The sequence below is a fragment of the Daphnia magna genome, linkage group LG6 (genome assembly GCF_020631705.1).
Source record: "Daphnia magna isolate NIES linkage group LG6, ASM2063170v1.1, whole genome shotgun sequence".
In the NCBI taxonomy this organism is placed as follows: Eukaryota; Metazoa; Arthropoda; class Branchiopoda; order Diplostraca; family Daphniidae; genus Daphnia; species Daphnia magna.
The window spans coordinates 3749287-3769628 of NC_059187.1; the positions used below are offsets into that span (position 1 = coordinate 3749287).

The window sequence follows — 20342 nt, forward strand, 5'->3', positions numbered from 1 at the left end:
GGGCGTCAAATCTAGACTACGAATCCATATTTCTACCAACAAAATTATTTATTTTTCCATGTTAGAAAATGTATTTCTTCATTTAGGAGATAAGGGCAATAAAAAAATAAAGTCACAACAAGTTGAAATTTTCAACGTAACCGTTCCTGTGCAAACCACTAAACAAATAACCTTAATTGTTGTGACTGCCAAAATTTTCTTCAATGAATTCTTGAACGTCCATTTCTTTTACTAATCCTGCTTTATACCAAGAGCGTAAACACACCAGAGCTTCTACAGTTTCCAGAGTCAGGGTCATTTTTGCAATCCCAAATAAATCTCTCCCAGCACTAAAAGCCCGCTTGCTAGCAGCACTCGTGGCAGGGATGCATAGCAAGTCTTTAGCCATGACAGACAATCGTGGCCATCGCGTAGACCTACTCGACCAATAATCGAAAACGGCCGTCGGATTACATTCGGCTGGTTCAGTTTCCTCCTCCTCATACTCTTTCATTTCATCCTTTTCGGGCTTAATATTTGGCGTGCGATTCCGTCCAAATATAACATTTGCAATATAATTGTTAATTTGAGTTTTGGTGGTGGTGAGGCCTTTTTGTAAGCTTCTTGAACTTTCATTATTTTGCGCACTGTCGGGATTGCTGCTGGATGAAGGATTGCATGGATTGGTTCTTACGTTATATTTCTTCCATAGCTTCTCGACCCTGGAAATAAAATGTTAAATATAAGTAAAAATAGGAAACACACATTCAAAAACCCTATCCCACTTACACTGGCTTAACTCTAGTTGTCATTAGATCTTCTTCTATTATGGTGCATGCCTCACCGATTTCCACACCAAAATTGCAACCACTATCGACGAAATATTGCATTTTACACCTGGGGTCCATAAAGGTGGCAGCCATAAGCAAAGGAGATGCCTCCTCGTAGTACGCGGATAATTTCTGTAATCCGGCTGCGGCGCCCTTTACAACTAACGGATGCTTACTTTCATCTCGCGAAGTTTCTTCCAGAAGATTCAATAACCGATTATACATCGGTATAACAAGAGACAATGTAGGAAAGTGACTTGTCTCAACATAAGTTGTTACTAGTGCGAACTTTTCCAAAAAAGAAAACACTTGTTCAAGAATTAGCCACTCCTCCTCTTTCAATTCGTTCTCACAGAGCTCTTGATCTTTCGCAATTTCGTCAATGGCCCTTCTAAGTTTCAATCCGCGTTTAAGGAAAAAGTATGTTGAGCTCCATTGCTTTGGGCAATCCAAAAATGGAAGTAGATCATCAGTAATTACAGCTCCGTCGAAAGAAAAGAGTTCGTCTTCTTCATAATCTAATTCAAAAAGTTCAAATTCGCATTCTTTAAGGATCTCCTTAAATTGTTGAACTCGTTCTGATGAAGCTCTGATGGCAACAATGAGATCACGAAGCTGTAAAACAAACAAATAATACGAATGAAATAAGAAATAGTTTAAAAACATTTATGATGATTTTTTTTTTCACCTTTTGAAGGAGTGCAAACATGTTTTCCAGCGCACATTTTACACAAAGGTTTATTATGTGTGCAAAACAACGGATCCAACTGTCTTTGTTGAAAGGACGGGAAGTATCCTTAGTCCACTGAATTATGTGATCTATAAACGTTTGATCCGAAGTGGCTTTGTCTGTAGTGATAGCCAACATCTAGAGGAACATTTCTTATTAGTATAAACATGGTTAATTTAAACTAGTAAAAATCAGTACATTGTCGTTAAGCTGGTATAACGTAACAATCTCACAGAAGTTCTCTGCCAAGTTGACGCCAACCTGGTCTCCAATTACTTGTTTGAAGCCAATGATGATCTCAACAGGTGTGGACCTTTCATTCCACATAGCAGCAGTGATGCCCATGAATGACAAATTGTTGGGTGAAGTCCACAGATCAGTAGTTAGGGCCACTTTGCTTTTACTGAGCCTTCCAATGACTTGGTGTCGCAATCTTTCATAAGTTTCCATTAATCTATCCTTCACTGCCGTCCCACTAAGAGGTTTGTACAGCGGACGAAGTTTAGAAATAAACTTTCGAAATGCGGGTTGTTCGCCTAGCGTAAATGCATGACCACCGGACACAACAAACTCGTCATATGCTTTATGAGCGGCGTTAACATCATACTAAAATTTAAAAGATCTTAATAAAAGTAACACAGATATTATTACAAAATAACTGTAACCTTAAATTGTTGCATAATTTCCCCTGTAGAAATCATAGGGCTCTGATTTGACTGAGAGAGCAAAGCAGAATGTTTCGAACGCATGTGCTTCGACATTGTGCCAGTACCACTAATGACAAAACTAGCTGGACAGTACTTACACTTGCACGTTCGAGTGTTACCAATCTCATCAAAATGCATCCAAATCCATGACTTCCTCTTCTTTGCATTTGAAAAAGATGGACTCTCAATTTCTTCTCTCGACTGACCCAAAGATGTTGCTTTGCCTATTGTAAAATTTTTATTTACCTCATGCTAGGTAATAAAAATGAAAATAACTTACGCTTGGGAGCCTTCACTTCTTTTTTTGAGCTGATTTCTTCCCCTTCTTCATCACTTTCATTCAATTCAAAAGTCACAATACCACTTGTACTCAGTAAACTTGATAAAGGTGAATTTGATGTTTTCTGTCCCTCAGAATTTGTCCCTAGTATTCCCTTTGACATTTCAGTTTTAGTTTCAAGTTTCCCAACTTCCCCATTTGGATTTGAAGTGCCGCGATTGGAGTGAGCTAGTATAGTTGAGTGTTTGGAATGAATGTGTTTTGACATTGTTCCTGTACCACTAATGACAAACTTGGCTGGACAGTATTTACACTTGCCTGTCCTGGTATTGCCAATTTCATCAAAATGTAACCAAATCCACGATTTCCTCTTTCTTGCATTTGATAATGATGGGCTCTTGGTTTCTTCTCTCGACTGGCTCAATCTTGTTCCTATTTTGAAGATTTTAGTTAATTCATACTAGATATCTGAATTTGAAATAATGTACGTTTAGGAGTAAACACTCCTTTTGTTGTATGGATTTCTTCCTCACTTTCATCTGATTTCATATCCACAATAACATTCGCACCAGCATTTGACAAACTTGATAATGCAGAATTTGTTGTTTTCTTCCTCCCAGCATTTGTTCTTAGTATTCCCTTTGACATTCTGCTTTTCTGCAGTTATCAGAAGAAAGAAAACATTTTTAAGGTAGTTCAGGTTTTAACTATGAACGAAGGAAGTCCAGTTTGAATGTAACCATGCGAAAAGGACAAAAGAACTTACATTACGTGAATCATACGAATAATGCCCGATTAAAAGCAAGAGTCAATTAAGCTCTGAACCTCTGATAGACCTTCACAAGGCCAACTTGACTCTGAGCGGTATGAGTTGTGATGTCCAACTCCAAGCTCCTTCAGTTTTAAACGCAAGGTGGTAACGAAGCAAATTTGTTTGGAAAATAGTTGGCGTCAGGGGGTAAGAGAGCAAGGCCTACTTAATGCTTAAGGCCTGTAAACTCAAATACCTCCTTTGGCGGGTAGGCGTTCCCTAGTAAGAGCCAGAGTCATAGAACCCTGGCTGGTTCACGCTGAGAGGAATCCCTGTACCGCGTTTCCTTGGTCTGAATGTCTAAAATTTCGACGGTTTTGGGGCGGAGCAAAGTGGTGGAAACTAGAAGCAGAGTCATCTGTCGAGAGAAACTGAGTTATTCAACGGCCATTTCAGTTTCTATTCGAGCTTCAATTTTTCTGGTATCGTCTGCTCTGTTCGTTTCCTTTATCACTGTTGTGATTGGCTGTTGAAGTTTTCAAACGTATTTCCTGATTGGTTTCCTGAATGGAAATTTCTGATTTAACCCTGAACGAGTCTTGTTTCGTCTGACACTCAACTTAATGGATTCGTCCCGGGGTTACTCGAAAACCACCCCTAATGACCAGAGTTGAAAAGTAAGTTAACCCGATAGCTCCAAAAACACAACTTTTTGCCAGCAACCCGATTACACTAATGAAACCAATCTACAGTATAACAACAAAATTCACGTTGCCTACACATAAGAATAGATTGAATGAAAGTTAACTTCGAAATTAATTTGCTCAGAGATGAAAGGCCCCTAGCTGATTGGCTGGCCCCAATTGGCTGTAATCGGGGCCCCTGCCCCGCCCTCAAAAAGCCAACCTGGGACTATTTCTCAAGCCGGGCTGAGCGGACTCACTTTCGGGGTCACCCCGATAGCCCCAATGCCACTTTAAAAGATGGAAAATTAAGTGGTGCCACATAAAAATAAAAATAAAAAAAAAAACCAAAAAAAGGCCTACCGACCAATGAAGGATCTCCTGACAATTCATCTAGAATATCGATTACGCTAAGGTAAACAATCTATTGCTTTTAGATAACCCCGTTTGAAACCCGAACGGTGCCTTGCCCCGAAACTCCGAAATGCGCACCCCCAGTCCCCCCTCCCCGCTTCCTATGGGGGAAGTGAATTGTTACGCCAGGTGCGCTGCTGTAGCCGTCATCAGTTGTTTTGATCGGGAACTAGATTTTAAAAGCAAAATTCAACAAGTTTTAAAACTATTAAGAAGAATCCGTAATCGGAACAGAAACCTATAACGTTTTTACGGACGCAATGGCGTCAAGTTCATCCAAGTCGTCCATAAAGCTAATAGGGACAGCCAAGAAAATAGAATCACCTTTAGCCAAGTATAATAGTGTTGGACAACTGACTTGCATTGTCTGTAATAGTGTTGTCAAAAATGAGTTGGTCTGGACTGCCCATGTCAACGGCAGGCAGCATCGGGAAAAAGTTGTTGCTTTAAAAAAGCCTGTAATTGAAAACCAGTTCATGAAGCCTAAACAGATTCCAGCTATCAAACGGAAAGCAGAATCCCATACAACCTCAGATGGTTCTGTCGATATGCCAGCAAAAAAAGGAGTACCTAGAGATTTTTTTGATAACCAGCCTCGTATGTTTGGTGCAATGTCTGCTCCAATGGCCATCAAAAGTATTCTCAAAAATGCAAGAAAGCCACCACAGCATGATCCCAATGTGGTAAAGGCTGAAGTATCAAAATCGGTAGAAGATATGGAAACTGATGATGGATTTGAAACATCCAATAAAATACCAAGTGAAAATGAAAAGTTGACTTTACATCAAGTAGACACTATCAGTTGTAATGCTATACCAGAAGGCTTCTTTGATGACCCTAAGATGGATGCAAAGGTTTGTTAAAGACAATCAATGATGGCTTTGGGTGCTTAACAAAATATTTTTTCTGTAGGTCCGTCAAATTGAATTTAAAGATCCTGTAGAAGAGGAATGGAACAAATTCCAAAAAGAAATTCATGATGAAGTTACTGCATCTGTTGCAATTCAAGAAGAAGATCAAGAGGAATCTACAGCTGAAAGACAGCTAGAGGAAATAGAGGAGCAAATGTTGAAGTGGAGACGAGTTCTTGAGCTTGAACAAAAGAAGGAATTGTACGAGCAGCGAGTTCGAGCCCTTCGTGAATCAATGGTAGAAGACAAGAGCACAAGTTCCAGTGACGATGACGATGCGGCCATGGATAAATTTTTTGACTGGCGATCTAAAGCCACCTCATGATTTATATGATTGTATAATACGGTGTGCGTATTAATTGTGTGTGATGTTATGTTTAATAGACTCATAATGTATTTCAGTTAACTGAATAACATTTATTGCCACATAATTATATTACGCTTTTCCCGCACCATTTCCTCACTTAAAAAAAAAAACAAAAAATAACAAAAACTTCGCTAACACAATGTCCAAGGACGATGAGCACACATGACACTTAAAAAATTAAACTGTGGAATGAAGCAGATGAAAAATTCTGGCGTAGGGAGCGCTTTAACAGTTTCCAATCAGGTCTGAGAAGATTACTGCACCTCGTTCATTCCAGCAGCCATATGCCTGAAGCGATATGCGACTGAGAATCCCAGAAGCTGCAATAAAAATCAAACAAGTTATCCAGTTCTCGAAGTTCAAAGAAAATTAGAGCGTAAATCAAAGAACGTAATCGCAACTGTTGTTAAATTTAAGCCTAGCTACAAGCTTGCACCTAAAACGAATTGAAACTAGAATAGTGTCCAATAAGCTCAAAGCAAACAACGAATAAGCCACAAACGATGACAATGTTTAGTTATGGAGGAGACGAGTACCTTGAGTCCTAGGAATGAGTGTTATGCAAGGATGTAAATGTGAAGGAGAAAGATAAAGGTAGGGTAAACACGAAGAGAAAAAAGAGGAATTGAATTGCTGATGGACTTGTAGGAAGAATTTAGAGAAAAGCACCGGGGTGGCCCTTTGGGTCTTTCTGATTGCGATAGCGCACGGTCAACCACACTCCAACGAACTGCGGAACGCAACATGGAGACAATGATACACGAGAAAAGAAAAGAAAAAAAATTTAAATTTAACCCAATGACGACCGCTTCTTAAAACGTTAAGGATTAACGTTCTGGTAATTTGAAACCAAAATGTCAAACAAAACAGGGTGTTAAAAAAGTAGCAACAGCACTGTTCCTTCGGACACTATACAAATTACATTTTAAAAGCAAATTTGAATAGTACGATTTAGGCATCCGAATTCCATAAAGGCCTTAAAGTGTGAAATGAAAAGCATGTGTTTCCATCCTTCACATATTGCACATTTCCGAAAGCGCTATTTTTTTGTAAGTGTTATTTTCTATGTCACATACTAAGCATCTTAGGAATTGATTTGTAAAAAGTGTTAGTGGAAGTTGGAAGTTGGAAACAGTATCTATACCAAAACCAAGGGAAAAATTTGCTATGCTACTTTAAACTCATACCTCAGTGAAGCTAAAGAAAAGACCAATTCCACCAGACACGCGGAAACCGTAGTTAATCATAGTTTCAAGTTGATCTTCGCATGTCGGACAAGTAGGACAGTTGGTTGAACAGGTTGCACTTTCAGTTGCATTGCGGAATCCGCAACAGTGAAAAGCTTTCTCGACATCGTCACGGGTAGCGTTGTCAGCGTTATCCCAGCCCACTTCAGCCAATTTTTTCTGTAAAGGGCACGATTGCACAATAAAATTTAATCAGTTCAATTTACATCCAAAATGCACATATTTTACCTGAGTTTCTGAATTTACAGCAAGGCAAGCACAGGCAATAGCAAATTGAACGACAAAGAGGATGAAGAGGACCACCATATACTAAATTGAAATTTTCATTACTACCCTTCAGCGTCAAAGAATTGTTTTAATTTTGACTTACAAAGAAAAGGAGAACTTGATGATGTTTCACAGCTCCAATCAAGCCCATTATGGCAATTACCAAAAGAAAAATGCCACATGCTACTATGCCACCAATAATTGGCAAGCTGGTAACCAAATTTGCAGCTTTCCCATAGGTAGCTACTCCAATTAAGATAAAGCCTACCAACTGAAAAGAAATAACATAGTATTTATTTCAGGTAATAATTTTAAAAAATTAAAAAGTGGTAATACAACTTACAATGTAGAGAATGTTCAGAGCAATAAGAGCATTTTTGGAGAATTTAAATCCACCACACATTTTGTACTATGATAGTTGTCAAAGCTTTGATCTTGGTGCAGCTCACAGAATAACACTTGCTAAATTCACTTCCTGAATGGTGAAAGAGCATGAGACATCAGTGCCTTAAATTGAATATCCCTTCATTATCTCTTCAATGTTCACCAAACAGAAAATGTTAATGATTACTAATGTCTGCTTAGTGATAAGGAATGTTATCTTGTGCAAGCCGAGGCTAAGCACTAGCAATATCTACATTGCAACATCTCTTTTCAGCCATTGTTTTGTTTTTCAAAAGAAAAATCAGCAAAAGAAATTACTCAATTTTTAAGTATAGCCACTTTCAACTGCAAGAATTTTCAATTATTTAAAGAATATAATTTCGTGACAACCACACTGGCATATCCACTGACGTCGTTTTACCTTGGTCTAAAAAAAAAAAAACTTATCTAATCTGTAACTAGTAATACTGTAAAAACATAATTTACAACAGAAAATAGGTACATTAACAAAATAATCCATATTTACCTTTGCAAACTCGGCTAAAACTGATGATCACCTATAGAGATCTGAAAGCAACCTCAGCTTATAATTTTCACAGTTGGAAATGACTGTGAAAGTTGGAAGGAAAGCCAGCTGCTCTGACAAAGTGACAAAGCAGACGTTGCCAACCATTCGCGCTTACGACATACGCAATTACGCATAGACAGATAAAATTTTAGAACCACAGTGGCAGTAGTGGCACTGACTGGACTGCATGCGGGCAAAAATGAATCCCAGCGTTCCCAGCAACAGCAACAAATAACGAATTTACCTTTGTATAGAAAACGAACAGCATGGAGGAACACTGTTTTATCCATCTTTCGATTACATTGTCATTTCTCCTGTTTTCGTTAGTATATCGACTTTCGACTGAGCGGACCAAAATGGATTACTGACACTGTAAATCTACAATACCAAAATCCATTGCTTTAGCATTTCCCGAATTTTAGTTATACCGCCCCGCCTGATGTTTGATTGTGTTACAGACTTCCAGTATATCCTCTGATCGTTAGCTGTTGCTGCGTGAATCTGATGACACGCAAACAAAACAAAAACATTATGTCAACGTCTTCTGACTCTTTGTTGTGTTTTCAGCACTGTGAGAAAGTGAACATATTCTGCTTCATGGTACCATACAATTGTCCTAAATGCAGAAGTGACTTGTCTGGCACAGACATGGCTATACCACCTTTTCGGTGAACACATGTTTCATTCCTTTGAAGCAGCATGCCATATACATTTATCTCTTTTAAGTTTAAGATACAGACATACTAGTCTGAGGTGTGAACAGATAAATATATGTATATATTTTTTGTTTTCCCTATCCAGAATACCAAATCCCCTTACATGTGAACCAAACAACTTTAGCCTGGTAATAAAGCCAACATTTGGGAGTTTCATAAGGTTTGCACTCCAAATAATTAGTTTGGTCAGATGGCCCCTATATGACATGGTCATACTTATGTTGATAAAATAAAATTCTTGATTGTACATTTTGTTGAAAATATTACAGCAAATTCTATTATTAACAGGGATTTCAAACGAGGTGATTTGTTGCACATAGCACTCTCCAACTCAAAGAGCATAATTTTTGAATTCAATGAAAATGGAATAAGCTCTTCCAGTGCTAGTTCACATTTGAATTGGACAAATTTTCTTTGCATCAGTCTTTCTGCACTTCCCTACAGATTTGAGGATTTAGATGAAATTCTGGAGACTACCAAGGTCATGGATATTTGGGCTGCAGAAAGGTATGATTGGATAACTTTGTAGCATCAGACAATGATGTAATTTTTTATTTCTTTGCTGTGTAACTGACAAGCCTGCTACTGCTATTTGTGTATATTTAGGTATGATGACCTACACAACAACTGCTTCGATTATGTGATTTCCGTGTTAAATGCGTCTCTACAGAATTCCAGTTTCAAATTGACGAAGCTTCAATTGACTCAAGACGTCATTTCTCCAGCAATCAATAAAACTATTCGTTTACTTTCTATCATCAGAAACGTATTAGATAATGGTTTTTTCCTCCAAAGAACTCTTGCCGAGCCGGCGGTAAGCAGTTGATGTCCTAATAACAACAGCCTGTCTACCACATCTATACCGTCTACTCATCTAGTTACTGAGAGATTCTTCTTGTGACTTTCACGACCATGGGTTTAATTCATCTTATTTGGTCTTCCAACGTTTTACAAAATCATCAAACTCACGCTGACTCCTGCCTACCATCCATAGTGAAGAGTACTGAATGCCGGTTGTTTCCAATATCTCTATGCGGTCTTTCACGGTGTCAAGTTTTTGGCATAAAATTCGCGGAGTCATTATAACAAGGCCGGGATCTATACATTTCACTATGAAAAGAGAGGAAGTTAACCACCGATGTTTTAGTTTTTTTTTAACATTGCAGTATTGGACAAACTTGATTTCTTACCTACTAACAAGTAGTCGATATTTGGCTTAACCTTCCGTATCGTAGCCCGTTGTAAATTGGGAAAAACTTTCATCATCCTTTCAACAACTGAAAGCTCACATTTCAACCGTGTCATCAAGTATGAAGATAAATTATTATCATATTCCATGTCCTGCTTCTCTTCCCAATATTCCTCAATATAGCTATAAGAAAATGTAAGGCATTTTTTTTTTCTTTAATAATAAAAAAAAAATTATGATAGTAAATTATGTGAGTTACCAGCCATCTACTTACGTCTTAAACGACTGAATGCGGGCTCTTAGAACCCATGGTTTTACAGGAATCTTGGATTGTAATAGAGTTTCGATTCTGTTCCGTATCTTTATGGGACGGTTACGCAATACCCATAGATCGTTTAAAACATCCTCTCTCTGCACTCCGGCATCTAGAATGTGCTTAGATTCACTATGAACTGCTAGCAACAGACTTGACTGTCAACATACCAAGACAAATATTTACTCCTTCCTGAATTCTTGAGTAAGACAAACTCAAAAGGAAGCTCTTAGTTTCTAGCTGATTCATAATTTTTCCTATAGGAACCTGAAAGGAAACATTATCAATACACTTTTTTTACTGATGTAATTTTAAAAAATGTCTGGTGACAACCTTTAAAGCATGCGCCAGAAAATGAAATTTCGATGGTTGTTCGAATTCCACAGCCTCTTTTTTCCAATTAGAGATAAGCATATCAATCTTTTCATTTGGATACTTGAATAAACATGCACAGGTGTTCACATCTCCCATGTCAGGAAAGGATGTTGATACTATTTGAAGTTTTGAATCAATTTCCTCTAAGATGTCAAGAAATAGTTAATAGGGGATTTTAAGTTGACTTCTTGTAGCCAGGTGCCAGACGTACCAGGAGACATGGAAATAAGCCATGGATACTGCATAAATGTTGTCTTTACTAATCCCATTGATTTTAAATGGGTAAAGGATTTATGAAAGAATTCTTTCCATAAGAATGGATAGCATTCTACAATATCTTCTGCTTCCTCTTCTGACAGCTTAAATGCTTCACACATTAATGCCATAAAATGTCCCATTCTTTGCTCTGCGCTGGATTAATATACATATTAAGGTGCATATAGGTAGGCATTGTTCACAAGATGTAATATTACCTTGAATTGCATTCCAGTTCTTTGAAATCAAAATAGCTTTCATCACCTTTAGTGAGGCAGAGGGATTTTTCAGTTTTATCCTGTAATAACTGGTAACATGTGGAGATTTGGCGAACAATTACATTTTTAAAGACATTTGTGTGTATCCTCTGAGGTAAAACTACCCTCGAGCAATTACTCTTATTCATTATGAAGTTTTGAAAGTTCCGAAATGTAAAACAACTTTTTGAATGAAGAAAAAAACATGGTAGCAGCAATCTCAGATTCATTCTATGATTTCAGTGTTTCCTTTCTGATGGGTCGGGTCTATTGCACCGACAGACTGTCGGTGCTCGAAGAGGTAAATGGCTATTGCACCGACAGCCTGTCGGTGCTCGTATGCGTATATGGCTATTGCACCGACGCTGTCGGCGGAATGCGTAAATGGCATTAAATGAATCTTGTAACTGTCAATATTATGTAATGTACTGTATTAATTTATGTTTACAATACACTGTTTTTTTAAATTTAACTACATTTTTAACTTTTAATTTCTAACTATAACTATATGCGTAAATGGCTGTTGTATCTTGTAACTGTCAATATTATGTATTGTACTGTATTAATTTATGTTTAAAATACACTGTTTTTTCAAATTTAACTACATTTTTAACTTTTAATTTCTAACTATAGAATGGAACTATATTTATTTGTTTTCCTCGACAGCTCTTGACCTAAATGCATCCCCATATTTCAAATTTTTCCCGCGTTATGAATGAATTCCCGCCTAGGTTTTTTGTTGTTTAAAACAATAAATTGTCACTTCCTTCCGGCTATCATTGTTCTCATTGCTTTTTTTTTTAATTTTCGTCAGTTTATTGACATTTATCGTACGTTACAATCGACATTTACTCTGTCATCTTTGTTTTTTTTGTGACCATGTCTATTTTAGACAGTATTCCGTTAGACAAGGAATTTGCTACCTTTGAGGATATCGAGAAAACAATAAAGGAATTAGAAACAGTGCTTTGCTATTGTCGCGGGTGAAAAGGGGTAAATGTTTATCTCTTTACAGAGATGATTCACCCGCTCATTGAACTACGCTGCGACCGTGGGAATGAATCATTGCAGATAATCAGTGCTAGAAGTAGATACGGAGACATGCGCTCCGGAAGGGGCGTAATTAGCATAGCAGTATAAATGCAAGTGTAAAATTCGGTAAAAGACAAGTTCCCTGGTTTCCCTAGAGTTCTTCAGACGCTTCTCCAACTTTTGGTAATGGTTATCCCTTTTGTTTGAGTTAAACCATTGTTTAGAATTTAAGTCATCACTTGTTGTATTCGTGTATTCTTTGTCCCAAATACAACTCGTGTGACACTATCCTCTGCACTTTGGTGACGCAAAAACTATAGTTGCATACAACAAATCGGTAAGTAATTACATTTTGGTAATAAAGGTAAACGCCATCCATAATTTATTTTTAGATAAAAAAGCCATTGGATGAAAAGTGGCGGTACAAACATGTAGATGTACAATGCTCACATTTTGGCAAGCACAAGTCTAGATCAGCTGGAATTAGGCCGAATCAAAGCGTTTACTCAGTTGGGTGCCCTTTCCACTTCAGGGTAGTTTTCTTTCCCTTGCTTGGCAAGTTTAAGGTTTCTTCTTGTAATTTGGAGCATAAAAACCATGCTATTTCAAAGGATCATATCGAACTATACCGTAGAAAACAGTAAGAATATATTTATTTTGTCATTTCTCATGTGTTCCTAATCCGAATCTTATTCCCATTCCTAGGAAGCTTAAAGAAAACCCTGCTGCGTATCAATTTGCCACTTCCGCTTTAGCTGTTGGAGGGAATGCAACGCTAACTAGAAAAGAAATGAGCCAAACCTGGGGCCATTTCTTGAAAAGGAAGGACCTTCAAAACATGAAACAGGCAATGACAGGTAAAAGCTATGAAAAATAAATTTTGTTCATTTATTTATCACGAATTATGTTATACACATTAGGATTGTCTTCGGAAGTGTGGCAATCTACTACGGAAATACTTGCTAACTTGACAAGCAATACAGAAAACATCGTGAACGTAACCTCTGACGAAAAAGGGGAAATAAAATGCATTTACGTCCAATTGTCGGAGCAAAGAAGATTTTATCAACGCTATGGCGAAGTGCTTCAACTCGATGGAACCCATAGCCCATAGCCATGGAACCCATTTCCGTAACCATTTGGCGGGCTTATGGGGAAAATTGCCCAACCCAGCTTCCCTTATATACGCGCCAAAAATGTTCAAAACCCCGTTGGTAAAAGTAGCGATTTTTCAAAATTCATAACTTTTTACTATTAATTTTAATTCATTTCTGAAAAATGAACAATACATATAAAGCTATTTTCTATAGGAATAAAAATTTTGGTAGCTATGAAAACATTACAACTAAAAAAAAAAATCGAAAAACATGTTTTTTTCCTATACCTCCCTAACAATCTCGACTACGTTGTTTAGCAGCGCCAACTACATCCCTGAAAACGACGACACTTTTCAGGGATAGGAGTGTCCCTTCCATTAAGCTCTTATACCATGCTTGGAGCGTGGAAGGTGGAACAGTATATCGTGTAAATTATCGTGGGCAACACTGAGCATCGCAATCCCTGGATGAAAAAAAAAAAAAAACTCCGCGCCGAATCGACGAAAAAGTTCTCTGATCTACGTGGGGCCGAGTCCTATCTATACGTCTTGATATATAACTTCACTGCTAACGCAGTAATTCTTGTACTTGCTTTTATTATGCGGTCATGCACAAATTCGCCATTTTTTTTTCGTGCAAGAAGGCGTACAAACTTACTGCCCTTATCCTTTCCTTTCTAAAAGTAATACATGACAGAGAACAAGCAATGTATGCAAAGAATAAAATGTTTTGAGAAACAGCACTATAGCAACTAGCTTATTCAACACTATCAATGTCAAATTTCAAATGTCATTTCTCCATTTTACTTCTACTTCATCTGTCCTATAACGTTGCGTGCAAAATGTATCTTCCCAAGAAGTAAGAACGCCAACTCTAAACATTTCAGCTCCAGCATGAGCTATCATAGCGCCATTATCGATGCAAAATCTCTCATCTGTTGCAAAAACCTATAACGGTTTGAGAAAATAATGGAAAATGTTATACATGGTAGTTCCTTTCCTATATCAGCAGTTAAAAACCTTGGCTCCTCTTTCTTTGCACATCTCAGACATCATTTCTTGAAGTCGTATATTGCCTAGATACAATAAAAATGAGTTAACTAGGATCAGGAATTGTTTAGTTAAATAAACCTACAGCCAACACCACCACATATTAAAACTTCTTGAGCGCCACAATGTGCCATGGCTCTTTCAGTTGTTTCAACAAGCTAACAAAAAATATTAAAAAAAAATTTGAATCAATGTTCCTCTTTAGTTGTCATATTTCAGTTAGTTATTCATACCATGGCAAAAACAGTTTCTTGCAGTGAAAAGCATAAGTCCTCAACAGTGTACTCCTGTAGCGTGGTAGCAAACTCTTCTATGTATGTCAGAACACCAGAAAAGGACATGTCCATTCCTTTGACAACATATGGCAATGGGACATAGATTTTGCCATTCTTTGCCAACTGTTCAATATTGTGTCCTGGACTTGGATGGTTTGATAGCTTTAGGAGTCTGGCAAATCGGTCTAAGCAATTTCCAACAGCAATATCCACCGTCTCTCCAAATATTCTATATCGCTTTTGGGAATAGGCAATTATTTGAGTATTTCCTCCACTGACATACAGAACAATTGGATTCTGGGCACCAGTTATCAATCTTGCCATTTCAATGTCTGTAATGAAAATGAATATAGATTCATTTCAATCATAGCAAACCATTTATCTTAGTTAAGAAAATAGTACGGCCAATGCAGTGATTTACACCAATGATTGGTTTTCCCCATAATTGTGATACTGTTCTTGCAAACACAGCTACAGATACTAGAGGTGAGCCAAGGCCAGGCCCTTTGGTATAGCACACAACATCTATTTCTTGAGGATCAATCTGAATTAACAAAATAAAATAACACAGTTTTAGTTCAAGTTAAAAAATAACATGTTCTATTCAATATGGAATTCTAAAAAGAAGACCTTGGCTTCATCTAAGGCTTCCTTAAGCAAAAGAACAATATTCAACTGATGATGATTTGCAGTATCAACAGGTTTAAACCCTATGTTAAAAGATAATTAAATCATTCTGTAAACTCATTTATGTTTGAAATCTAACCTTCTCCTGGGGGTGTAATAAAAGTTCGTCTTGGATTTGCTAAAACAATTCCATCTCTAATTATTCCAATTCCAAGTTTATTAGCACTACCTTCGAAACCTATCGAAACAACCATTTTTGACGTATTGATATCACTGAAAGCACGTTTACAGGCAGCTTCCGTGAAAATTTAAAATTTACGGACCCCATATTTCCGTCAAGGCCTGCTTTATGGTTAAGGCATGCAAACTTGAATATCTCCTACGGCAGGTAGGCGTTACTTGAGAACCAATCAGAGAAAAACATGGGTTATCACACCATCTGGCGCTCGCACTGTTACCTCGTTGGTAAAACACTCCCAAAACAACTATAACACTTGTTACTCGTGAATAAAGATGGAACGATAATAGGAATTTAAGCTTTTGAAATGAACAGTTATGCGATTTTGACAGTAATATGAAAACTGAGTTGTAAAAAAAAAAGTAATATGTTTAAAAAATATAAGTTAATGAACAAAACCTAAACTGGCAAGCAACGTCATCTGGCGAATACATTTTTTCCGCGGGAAGCCCATATTTTAGAAGTCCATTTTGGACTATCCAAATTCATACTTTAGTAACACCCGTTTTCTGCGGTTCAGTTACCTGAAATGGAAGTGGCTCCCACCAAACACAACCGATTGGCCATTTTACGGGTAGGTCGGTGCGGTTTTACGGGTCTTAGGTAATGGCAGAAGCCATAGAACCCAAAATTTTTGGGTTCTATGACTCCGGTAATGGGGATCGATTCTTGAAAACGCCTTGTAGCAGAATTTGTACTGCAGCTGCCGGTACTTCCTTATTCCTTTGGGGAATGAAAATATTTTTGTCGATGAGGTAACCTTGCATGATTGTTGGTTGCTTGGTTCCCATATTGTACTGACATGTCTCTAAGGCCGATAACGTTCGTTACTGGGAATGTCAAGAAGTTAGAAGAAGTAACGGCTATCCTAGGATCAAATACTCTATTTAAGGTAACCCACACTTCCATTTCACAAGTTGTATTATGCACCATCTTTAATTTATCCTGATAATCATGTTTGATTTGTTTTTACAGGTGGTTAGACAAGACCTTGATTTGCCAGAATACCAAGGTGCTGACCCTGAATACATTGTTAGAGAAAAATGCCTTTCTGCCATAAGAGTAACCAAGGGACCTACCCTTGTGGAAGACACCTGTCTTTGCTTTAATGCTCTTAAAGGTTTGCCAGGTACTTAAATAATGATCACTAAATAAAGTTAAAGGATTTGAAGGATTTCCCGTTAGCAGTACTTTATTGTTGTTTTAATGCCGCTTTTCTGTCAATAGGACCATATGTAAAATGGTTTCTTGGTAAAATTGGTCCTTCTGGTCTTGCCAATCTTCTGTCAAGCTGGGAAGATAAATCTGCCTATGCATTATGTCTGTTTGCTTATTCAGAAGGTATAGATGAAAAAATTTTTGTTTTCCGTGGTGAGACAGAAGGTATAATTGTGAATCCCAGAGGACCCCAGGATTTTGGCTGGGATGTAAGTTTTTTTTTTGTATCATGCAATTTCGATACTGGATATAAATTTTTTTGCAACATGATATAGGCCTGTTTTCAACCAAATGGATCCACCTTAACTTATGCTGAAATGGAGAAAGATATGAAAAATTCCATATCACACCGTAGTAAAGCACTCAATGCAATGAAAAACCATTTCAGTGACATCCAGATGCTACGTGACAAAACAGATGTATCACTTTAATTCTTTCATAAGCAATATATTTTTCACTTGTTGAGTTTGAACACTTTGCCAAGATATTATCTGGGCCATCCCATTATATGAATTAAGTGAAGGTTAACTTACAGATAACTTAACCTAACATTAAAAAACATTTAATGAAAAGCATATTCTGAGACAATGCTGCTAAATAGAAAAAAGAGTAATGGAATGCAATTAAATGCATGAAGCAAACTCAACTATTCAACATGTCCCATGCCTCTTCCTCTGCAGTTTTAGTTTTGGTTGCAGTTAAAGCACTAGTGGAACTTTTAGTGCCCAAAGTGGAACCAGTATTCTTTTTATCGCCAAAATCAATTAGTAAATTGTCACTAATTTCATTGCTTGACCCCTTTCTTCCAACATTTCTGCTTTCAGCCTTGTCTTTACTTCCCGCGGCATTCGACCAGACCCATTCACCAGAGTCCTCTACATTACCACTGCTTGGGAAATACTCATCAGTGCCAAGCCCTTTGAATCCTTGGCTTACAGGAGGTGGTGCAAAAGAATTCTCTTGGAAGCCAGGAGAACTACAAATAAGAACTGGTTTTGATAGATTGAATTAAATAACTTCGCAAAATATTACCATCCACCAGATAAGGGTGCATATCCTCCTCCGCTAACATTTCCAGATAGAAGCGAAGACCTTTCACCCGAAACTCGAGGTGGTTCGTCATAGTCACTACGCGCAGAGGTAACATTCGCCCAACCTTTACGACTCATTTCGGTAACCTATGGTACATTGGTTGCAATAAACAGCATTTGTTAAATTTGTTCAATCTACATCAGTACATCAACTGTTGGCAAATAAGAGAACTAACCACTAACCTTTGTAGCAACACTAGTCACCGATGATGCTACATCATCCAACAGTCTCCCTTCTTTTACCTATAACGAGGAAACGGGAAGAGCACGGAGAAACAAATTCAAGACATTCATTTTAGTGCAAGGACTCTGTTTCTAAAGTGAACAAAGGGATTGTCCCAATCAAAGAAAAACTTGGTCCATTTTATAAAATAAACCTGTTACATGAATGTCCGTAAGATAACGAAAGAAAATATCATATTACCTTTTCTCCTACAGTTTCCGAAACTTGGACTACTTTTTGGGAAGCGATTTCGCCAAATTTTAGTGCACTTTCAGCTAGTTTAGACGCTCCAACGGAAAACATTGACCACCCCTAGTAAGTCAAAAATAAATTTTTTTACTTAAAATTTGAAGTAGACACAAAAAAAGAAAGAAATCAAAGTTATATACTGTGGCAAGGGAATCATAAACTTCAGTGCTCGAACTCCGAGAAGGTGTGTATGCAGAATTTCCAAAACCTGAATATTTTCCCCCTTGGAAAACGAGCAAAAATCTTGTGTTATTCTTAATGAATATGGACATATTCATCTATTCTATACCTTGTGAGGGGGGTAGGTTGCTAAAGAAGAATGATTGTTATTCTCTGATGGTTCTAAATTAAATTATGTTGATGCTTCAAAGAAAGAAATACTTACTCAGGACGTCCAAAATTTTCCAATTGTTTCTTAGAAAAAAATGCTTCCTTCTGATCCTTAAAGTTTTGATATCCACCTGATGTTCCAGACACAGATTCTGAATGCAGATTTTGACCAGATTCAAAGTTTGGTGTAGAATAGCTGTTGTGAAGGCTTCTGTTCATTTTAGATTCATACCTAGTACAAGAATAACTTTATTCATTTCTTTATCACATAACATAATATTCTTACTGTGAACCAGCATTGTAAACAGAAGAACTTCTAGAAATATTGCTTGCTTCATAATTTTTTGCTTCAGATGCTTCTATGTTCCATGTTTGGCCAGCAGCCAAGGCAGAGATTTTGTCTCTGTAAAGAGCAGCTGCTTTAGTGTTGTATCGTTGTGCAAGTGGCATACATGGGTTCCAATCCATTTGAGTCTCAAAGAATAGTCTGGCATTCAAATTCCCACCCACTTTCATTTTTTCTAATTCAATATCCTTCCACTTGTCCATAGTTATTGATCGGACAAAAGATAAATGAACACCCAGCCCTCTATGTTTGCCAGAGCATTCCAAGCAGATCCATATTCCATATGTAACTGAAGCCCATTGTGGGTTGTGGACTGAACACTCAAAACATGTCTTTGAAGAAAAATATATAGAAAGTACAAATTACGTTAGACGTTGATTTTGCACTAGAACACAACAGAAAAATGAAAAAAATCTTACACTATTTTCATCTTTTGGTCTTATTTCCTGCAAAACCCTTCGAGTTCTTGGACTTGCCATCAAAAAAGCAAAGTTTGTTTCTCGCTAAAAAGGAAACAGGTTCGCAAGTTTACACTGGATTAAAAGAAAAGACTGTAATATCCGAGTGCCAGGTTGTGCCAATTTTGGGATGATGTGTCAAACCATCATCGAGCAACAACGACGACTGCTCTATCTAGAGGGTGAACCGATGGGTTTTCCTGCATTCTTGAATAGTTCAATCGCACAACAAAATAACCTTCTTACTCGTCAAAATTGGAATACACTTTGTTATAATGTTTTTTTTTTCAGCTGAGAAATAGAGTTTTATTAATTATCATTGCTTTAATATAAGAGGAATTTGAACGATAATCCATTAGACAGCGCCATCCCTTGCAAACGGCTGCAAACATCTAGAGCCTAGAAGAGGAAAGAGAAGGGATAGTCCGTTCAATTCAGTAAAAAAAAGTTGTGTAAGCACAAACTAATTGACACATAAAAATTATGTTGTGGACTTTGCAGACCAGGTTAAGGGCTATGTCATCCTGAAAAGCTCCCGCAGAATAAATAAGTTAATTGTATTAAATTAAATGTAAATTTTTTTATTGTTTTGCGGTGTAAATAAAACATAAAAAATGAAAAAAATTATAAATGAAAAAAATGAACTTTTAAGAAATTATTTTTATCTTTACACGCAAAATTTCACTATCCTTAATGCAAAGGTGTAGCTTTGTTGCATGAGAAAAAATAATACGTTTGATGCACATCGTCGATAGCACTTTTTACGCTAATTTCAGTGGTATTTTTGTTTTATTTTAAAAACTAGTTTTTCTATGCATAAATAATTTTTAAGTTCACATAAAGACATAAGCCCTACTCATTCTGAAACGGACACCCCGCTATGTTT

General features: G+C 37.3%; 7 protein-coding genes and 1 long non-coding RNA gene across 16 annotated transcripts; 4 read left to right on the forward strand and 4 right to left on the reverse strand.

Moving 5' to 3' along the window:
* The first annotated feature begins 3814 nt into the window (after positions 1-3814).
* Positions 3815-5686, forward strand: LOC116915658 (zinc finger protein 830). Its single transcript, XM_045174839.1, has 3 exons — positions 3815-3954; positions 4106-5228; positions 5287-5686. The coding sequence occupies exons 2-3, from the start codon at positions 4635-4637 to the stop codon at positions 5608-5610; spliced, it is 918 nt and encodes a 305-aa protein (XP_045030774.1). The 5' UTR covers positions 3815-3954; positions 4106-4634; the 3' UTR covers positions 5611-5686.
* LOC116915676 (tetraspanin-31) lies at positions 5657-8225 on the reverse strand. Of its 2 annotated transcripts, XR_004390183.2 has the most exons (7): positions 8077-8225; positions 7510-7641; positions 7270-7437; positions 7128-7208; positions 6840-7058; positions 6189-6382; positions 5657-5972 (listed from the first exon to the last, which is right to left on the reverse strand). XR_004390183.2 is itself a non-coding variant. In XM_032920827.2 (6 exons), exons 2-6 carry the CDS (start codon positions 7567-7569, stop codon positions 5907-5909), a joined length of 594 nt encoding a protein of 197 aa, XP_032776718.2. In that variant the 5' UTR covers positions 7570-7641; positions 8077-8222; the 3' UTR covers positions 5657-5906. The 2 variants fall into 2 exon arrangements, 1 of the variants encoding a protein (XP_032776718.2); XM_032920827.2 differs by lacking the exon at positions 6189-6382 and having other exon boundaries at positions 8077-8222.
* Positions 8226-8284: 59 nt separating this feature from the next.
* Positions 8285-10222, forward strand: LOC116915672 (MKRN2 opposite strand protein). 2 transcript variants are annotated; one of them, XM_032920819.2, is made up of 5 exons: positions 8291-8490; positions 8577-8786; positions 8920-8994; positions 9123-9341; positions 9441-10222. In XM_032920819.2, exons 2-5 carry the CDS (start codon positions 8623-8625, stop codon positions 9658-9660), a joined length of 678 nt encoding a protein of 225 aa, XP_032776710.2. In that variant the 5' UTR covers positions 8291-8490; positions 8577-8622; the 3' UTR covers positions 9661-10222. The 2 variants fall into 2 exon arrangements, with proteins under 2 accessions (XP_032776712.2, XP_032776710.2); XM_032920821.2 differs by having other exon boundaries at positions 8285-8786; positions 9505-9690.
* Positions 9733-11505, reverse strand: LOC116915642 (transcription termination factor, mitochondrial). Of its 3 annotated transcripts, none has more exons than XM_045174838.1 (7): positions 11185-11505; positions 10923-11117; positions 10670-10854; positions 10507-10603; positions 10298-10448; positions 10025-10236; positions 9733-9944 (listed from the first exon to the last, which is right to left on the reverse strand). In XM_045174838.1, exons 1-7 carry the CDS (start codon positions 11225-11227, stop codon positions 9763-9765), a joined length of 1065 nt encoding a protein of 354 aa, XP_045030773.1. In that variant the 5' UTR covers positions 11228-11505; the 3' UTR covers positions 9733-9762. The 3 variants fall into 3 exon arrangements, with proteins under 3 accessions (XP_045030773.1, XP_045030772.1, XP_032776672.1); XM_045174837.1 differs by having other exon boundaries at positions 10923-11122; positions 11185-11502; XM_032920781.2 differs by having other exon boundaries at positions 10025-10206; positions 10923-11122; positions 11185-11499.
* Positions 11506-12412: 907 nt separating this feature from the next.
* LOC123466520 lies at positions 12413-14092 on the forward strand. 5 transcript variants are annotated; one of them, XR_006647803.1, is made up of 4 exons: positions 12413-12895; positions 12961-13112; positions 13176-13469; positions 13566-14092. It is a non-coding gene; the product is annotated as an uncharacterized LOC123466520 (long non-coding RNA). The 5 variants fall into 5 exon arrangements; XR_006647804.1 differs by having other exon boundaries at positions 13670-14092; XR_006647805.1 differs by having other exon boundaries at positions 13673-14092.
* On the reverse strand, positions 14043-15646 carry LOC116924300 (probable tRNA N6-adenosine threonylcarbamoyltransferase). Its single transcript, XM_032930828.2, has 7 exons — positions 15443-15646; positions 15307-15386; positions 15079-15220; positions 14635-15008; positions 14487-14559; positions 14372-14427; positions 14043-14299 (listed from the first exon to the last, which is right to left on the reverse strand). Exons 1-7 carry the CDS (start codon positions 15555-15557, stop codon positions 14135-14137), a joined length of 1005 nt encoding a protein of 334 aa, XP_032786719.1. The 5' UTR covers positions 15558-15646; the 3' UTR covers positions 14043-14134.
* Positions 15647-16216: 570 nt separating this feature from the next.
* LOC116924303 (inosine triphosphate pyrophosphatase) lies at positions 16217-17231 on the forward strand. Its single transcript, XM_032930831.2, has 4 exons — positions 16217-16433; positions 16517-16670; positions 16769-16968; positions 17035-17231. Exons 1-4 carry the CDS (start codon positions 16344-16346, stop codon positions 17188-17190), a joined length of 600 nt encoding a protein of 199 aa, XP_032786722.1. The 5' UTR covers positions 16217-16343; the 3' UTR covers positions 17191-17231.
* LOC116924296 (ADP-ribosylation factor GTPase-activating protein 1) lies at positions 17191-19628 on the reverse strand. The gene is made up of 9 exons (XM_032930823.2): positions 19418-19628; positions 18939-19330; positions 18708-18884; positions 18612-18631; positions 18463-18545; positions 18275-18385; positions 18034-18093; positions 17792-17937; positions 17191-17735 (listed from the first exon to the last, which is right to left on the reverse strand). Exons 1-9 carry the CDS (start codon positions 19475-19477, stop codon positions 17402-17404), a joined length of 1383 nt encoding a protein of 460 aa, XP_032786714.2. The 5' UTR covers positions 19478-19628; the 3' UTR covers positions 17191-17401.
* Positions 19629-20342: the final 714 nt, after the last annotated feature.